The 6,014-nt window shown below is 34.6% G+C and overlaps 1 protein-coding gene across 1 annotated transcript; it reads right to left on the reverse strand.

The window, feature by feature from the left end:
• Positions 1 to 4,407: 4,407 nt before the first annotated feature.
• LOC107663386 (C-X-C motif chemokine 10) lies at positions 4,408 to 5,961 on the reverse strand. The gene is made up of 3 exons (XM_016453595.1): positions 5,896 to 5,961; positions 4,815 to 4,938; positions 4,408 to 4,713 (listed from the first exon to the last, which is right to left on the reverse strand). The coding sequence occupies exons 1-3, from the start codon at positions 5,954 to 5,956 to the stop codon at positions 4,626 to 4,628; spliced, it is 273 nt and encodes a 90-aa protein (XP_016309081.1). The 5' UTR covers positions 5,957 to 5,961; the 3' UTR covers positions 4,408 to 4,625.
• Between the last annotated feature and the right edge of the window lie 53 nt (positions 5,962 to 6,014).

Here is a 6,014-nt window from a genome sequence, read left to right on the forward strand (position 1 = left end):
TCCCTCTCTCTCTCTCTCGAGTTAAACCTTTATCCTTGTGACATTTTGCTGATTTGGGTTACTTCTTCACTCATTCTAAGTATTCTTTACAGTTAAATTTGTTGCAGCTCCGTCTTCACTTTTCTGTTCCTCTTCAGTTGTTTTGTCATATTAAGCTGATCCCCATTAACCATTATAAGGCTAACAAGATAAAAAAAAAAGGGAACCATATTTTCCTTGGCTATTGGGTTAAAACATGGTACTAAAACAGGGGTTCTAAATTGGAGGACTGGGGCCCAGTGGTGCTTCAGCACACTTTCAAGGGTCATAAAAGGGTCACACTTTCATGACATCATAAAAGGCTATTGGAAATGGTTTCAGTGTTTTCATTAAAGTTCTAAGCTTCAAAAAATTATGTTTAATATTGTACTGGATAATGCTGGGCCTAGGAATCAAAAAGATTAAGATCCACTGTTTTAAAAGACATTGCAGTTCAGGGTTGTTGTACACTTTTTGTCTACATATCCTCAAAGACTGAAGAGATTTTGATGCTCTTTTCCCCCCTCAAACTTAAACTAGACTTTAGCTGTTACGTATATAATTTTTTCCTAATAGGCTATAGATTACGACAGGGAAATGGAAACATGGCTTTGAACTGGAATTATTCGACTGGCATTACAGAAAATCACAAATGGGGTTTTCCAGCTAATTAGAATAGTAAATAGCAGTTTGACATTCAGTCACTTTCTCAAAACATTATCCACAATATCCACAGCACCAAGCTAGTGGTTTAATAAGTTCACTAATAGATGCTATACGTGGGTAGTAGGCCTATTGAGGCTTTTGTTCCACTTTCCGATCACGAAATAGATGCTGCAGGCTTCAAGGGCTCGCGCTGATATTTAGCATGTGGGGGCGCAAAGGTGACCACACGAGGCTCCACTCATTTCTCCAGTACACATATGACTCATACTTCACAGATTACTCATCAGGGAACCTAATAAATGAAGAGTCTTTTAAGAGAGTACTTATCCCATATCCAATATTCAACCTCCCATTTTTGTTGTCGTGATATTGATATGCATGTTTGTTACTTTGTTCAACTTCAAAAAAAAAAAAACCTTTTTACAAATTGTGAACGCTCTCTCCTCATTTTAAGATAACCATACATCACGTCACTGGTTCTTCAGTGCCTTTGACACCTTAAAAAATACTGCCATCTCAGAGTCCTTTATCTATGAAGGACTCTCTCGCTTTGTATACCCTGCCCTTTCCCTATTTATTAATGACAAAGCTATAAAGCTATATTTTTTTTTTTTTAGATTTCATTTGGAAAAATAGGCCCCACAAATTAAAACAAAGAAGTTCTTTCCAATTCTAGAGGTGTCAGTGACTTTGATTTGTTTAGATTTTGCGGACACCATAAACACCTTTAAAATAAACTGGCTGAAGAGATGCCTTGCAGATTCATTATGGTAGGCTATTTCATTCTAAATAATATCTTTAACAAATATATTTCTTATAGAAATATCATTTTTTACCTAGCAAGTTACCCACTGCCTTATCTAATTTTCATCAACAATGTCTTCTCTCTTGGAAATTGGGTTCTGTCCATAGTTTTTCTCCACACAAAGTTTTTCTCTGGAACAATGCTGATATAACTGTCAGAAATAAGTCCCTTCTTTCCCCTAAATGGTTTAATAACAAACTTAATTGCATTCTGTATTAGATGATTTTGGCAATACTTTAACTTATGGACAATTTATGAATTGCCATGGCTTGCCAGTTCCACCAAAAGATTGCAATATTTTGATAAAAGCTATACCAGCAGGTTGAATCCAATTAGTTAAAAGTCACTTAATGTTTAGTAAAAGTAATGTTATATATCCTGCTTTGCTCTTGGGTGGTATTAACATTTTAGACAGGAAGTGCAACAACAGACATATCCGCCATATTTTGCAAATAAAAAGAAAGATTACTCCCAGAGGTCAATTCTACTGGAATTTGTTTATAACTGATAGTTTGGGGGGAAGCCTGGCTTTAACCAAGTATGTTTTGTATATCTAACAAGGTTAAGGAAGTCCATTATAAAATCCTTCATAAAATCTATCCTGTTAGTTCCTCCATTTCTAAATATTCTGACATTGATGAGAACTGTTCATTTTGTGGCCTTACAGAAGAAACAGCTGCCCATTTATTTTTTGATTGTGGCATTACTAATAGATTTTGGGCTGATTTAAGTTTTTATGTTTTTGGTGCTATAAATCTGGCTCACAATTTTGTCCTCAAAGATATTATCTGTTATTACAAAAACCCAAAACACGTTTCTCTCGAATATGTTGTTGACTTCTTTATTTTGTATGCAAAATTCTTTAACCATAAGCAAAAATGGTGTCTGCTTTCCATTTTTCCTTGCTGAACTTAACTCTCTAATTTCATCCCTTAGTTTAGGTTCATAAACAACAACAACAACAACAACAACAACAAAAAAGCACAACATTTTTGGTGTTTTATGAGGACATGTTTAAAAATACGTTAACTGTGTTATTGTGCTTTGCTATGCCTGTGTAGCCTACGTAAACCCATGTTTGTCTTGTTGTTGATGTAAATGTTGTTAGGGATACAATCATATTTTCCCTGATAATGTATGTATTAGGCCTATATGTTTTGCAATAAAAAAATCTTATAAAATACTGCCATCTAATGGTAGATGTAACAAACAGCATTTATTCATTGAATATTACACAGCCCTCACCCTAGATTTTCATGTAATGACTGTCACAGGAGAAAAGCATGACAGAAGATGCATTAGGATTTATTTTGACAATATCTAGGTGTCTACGCCTAACTACAAAAGGATTTATCTAATTACTATATTCTAATATGTATTGTCTTCTATGTTATTTTTAATAAGAAATCCAACTAAACATCTCCACAGTAACAGCAAAACATTTCGCGTGGTGTTCGACACCTTTTGGCTGTTATTAGTCATATTGTTACCTTAACAGTAGAGGTGTGTGATACTGACAAAAAAAAAAAAAGATATCTCGATATTTTCTGGGATTTGGTCGATAACGATAATTAGACGATATTTTGTTGAGTGTGTTATTGTGCTGATATCTTGGACAGCTGGCTCCTAAAGTTTTTGTTATTCTTCGTATTCTGTGTGGTCGTCAGTTCACAGCAGTGATAGAAATTAATCTTTTCCAATCAGTTTAAATATTTTTTTTCCTTTTATGGGCATTTTTACCTTTAAAAAGCCATTTTTAAAGTGTTCATCTTTTGAGGCAAAATCGTACATTTAATCAGTCAATTAGAATAATAAGACATTTGGGCTGTTACCAAGCAAATGAAATCAGTATCCACGAAATTCATCTTTGCAATGCAGAGGAAAGAAGCTGCATCTGAAGTGGCATTTAAATGCATTTACACACTGTTTAATGCAGCTCAGAGGGACATGGAATGCTTAAACCTGCAGTTACAATATGAGTTATTTATTCAAATTTATTCAAACACGTCATGATGCAGCTGGTGCAGCGATTGCAAAGCTTTGCCTTTACAAATCATGTCCAATAGGGGGCATAATCCAACAAGAAAAAGATCACCTGAATAGTTTATTCAACAAAAATGGTGAAAAATGTATTAAAAATATTTCTAATTTATTTATTTAGGCTATCATTAAATTTAATTAAATTAAGACATTTTTGTATATATTTATTATGTGACTGTACAGATGGTCAAATAGTCTTCTATTGAAGCTCATGTTGCTCTTTGGATCATCTCAAATCACGTGTTTGTACGTGTACATGTGTTTTATTAAATATATTAAGAATGTGATTTTTGTTGTTTAATATAAATAACACTCCATAATAAACAGACTAAACATTACACCAACATATTTTTGACAAACATTAGCTTCTTTACTGGAAACACTGAAAACAACACAGGCAGTAGCTTGACCAGATACCCTAAAAGATTTAAGACCTCCTTAATTCAACATGAATGGATATTTCATAAAAAAAATAAAATAATAATAATAAACAATATGAACATTCACGCCAAAGAACATCATACAATTTTGGACTCATAATTCCAATCCTACTGAATTTTAATTTGGGGTAAGAAAAGCATCTACGAGTAGGTGGCTGCCTAAAATCTTCAGACCATGAAGAAAAAAATGGTACACTCTAAAAAATGCTGGGTAAAATACAACCCAGCATTTTTTAGAGTGTACTATGTAAGAAATAGCAAAATGCTGGCAGTCTAATTTCTTCCTTTCATGCCTCTCCTTTTTTATAATACTTAATTTAATAAAACTTTTCATTTAAACCTAATTACAGAGTCTTTTGGGTGTGTCATAGCCTAGCCTTTTTTCAGAAAGTGTGATCAATCTTATTCTACTGTAGTTGCAAAAAAAAAAAAATATATAGTAAAAGTGTTATATAGGGTCTTGGTTATCATTAAATTATTCTGCTGGCATTGGCTAATGTCTTACTCTAATCTTTTTTTTTTTATTATATCACTTTTATTGAGAGACACCACATTTCCCCTTCTCTGCAAAGCCGCAATCACAAAAGGAACCCTGGACATTTCTTGAACAACTATTTTGTAGTCGTCTGATGGATGATCTGGTGTGTACTTGGCGCTCAGCTGTCATAATTTTCTTGCAGTTGGCGTCCCAGTTTTGAATTAGGATTCAGGCAGACTTTTATGTGAGGTTTCTTCAAAATCACACTGTGGGCAAAATATAAAGCAATTAGTTTAGACTTATCAAAAATATCTGTTGATCACACACAAACATCACAAAAACATTCTGAATAAAAAAATTGCATTACATAATCTCAGTGGTGTTACAGAATGCACTTGGTTTGTGCACTTTCCACTCCTTGATGTTTCCAGGCCGCAGACCGTCATATGTTCTGGAGCACAGGCATCGCTTGCTTATGAACATCCACTGACCTACAAGCAGAGATGAAGAAGAAAAAGCTGAAAAAAAGTGAATAAAACTAGATGCTACACTTATTCTTTAGGTGAGTGGCCTGCTGGATCTGCTGGCCATGTTTGTCTGCTCACTCTTATGAAGAAAACATATATATTTTAAAACTACTCACAAATAGGCTATAATGTGTTCATTACACAGAATAATTGTTACAAATAGATGTGGCAAAAAATGAGGCAAAGTCTGTGTGTGAGTGTGTTTGATACTTTTTTTAATTATAAAGTGCACGGGGTCGCACGCCTAGAAGTGCAACGCCGCGTCGCATAGCGGCTAGGACAGGTATCGCACACCGGACGCGTCGCGTTCATTTGAAGGCAAACAGTTATTCTAAGCACCAAACAGGCAAAAGTTCACTCTAAGAATTAACAAAGCGGCGTCGATGTGTCAGCATATGTTTTGAAAAAACAGAACAAACTGAAAGAAAAATTAGGCTGCATTATTATATTACAGCTGTCTAACCTATGAAGCAGAAGCAGACTTCGTTCAAGCCACAAAAATACAAAGATGCACAATACACAATCTTTCAGCATATAGTAAAGTCATAATGTACATTAACAACAATTTGGGACAAATATAATGTAATTTAATGGAAAACTATGTGAGCGGCGCTTTGAGACGCGACAGGATTTTTATCAGCCTCATTATGAATCGATGAGCTGATGATGCGCTGCGCTTCTCGTCCGGTGTGCGGCCCCCTTTCTGAATGAGTGTGATATAATTCTGGTTATCGTATTGTAATAATTGAAACTTTGTATTGCTTGCACTTTTGCGTTTGCCTCCTAATGTTAAAACGCTTGTGGTCTACTTTGTAACTCGCTTTGGATAAACGTGTTTGCTAAATAAATGTAAATGAAGTGTAAGCCTAATGTCGTTAAAAGCAAGCTGAAAAGCAAGATAAGGTGTGAAAAATATCTTACCCTCAGTAAAAGTCAGGCAGATCAGAAAGACCAAGGACAGAAGAAAGATGGACCGGCTCATGTTTGACCAATGTGACATCAGATTAAGTGAATATGAATCTAAAAGCTTATAGCTTTTA

The sequence above is a fragment of the Sinocyclocheilus anshuiensis genome, unplaced genomic scaffold (genome assembly GCF_001515605.1).
Source record: "Sinocyclocheilus anshuiensis isolate Anshui unplaced genomic scaffold, SAMN03320099.WGS_v1.1 scaffold1531, whole genome shotgun sequence".
NCBI classification, from domain to species: domain Eukaryota; kingdom Metazoa; phylum Chordata; class Actinopteri; order Cypriniformes; family Cyprinidae; genus Sinocyclocheilus; species Sinocyclocheilus anshuiensis.

Excerpts from the sequence above, each read along its gene's own strand:
- LOC107663386 (XM_016453595.1), bottom strand. The coding sequence starts at position 5,956 with ATGAGCCGGTCCATCTTTCTTCTGTCCTTGGTCTTTCTGATCTGCCTG. Across the intron at positions 4,939-5,895 it reads CTGCCTGACTTTTACTGAGG|GTCAGTGGATGTTCATAAGC; the intron begins GTAAGATATTTT and ends CTCTGCTTGTAG. Across the intron at positions 4,714-4,814 it reads TGTAACACCACTGAGATTAT|TGTGATTTTGAAGAAACCTC; the intron begins GTAATGCAATTT and ends TTTTGCCCACAG.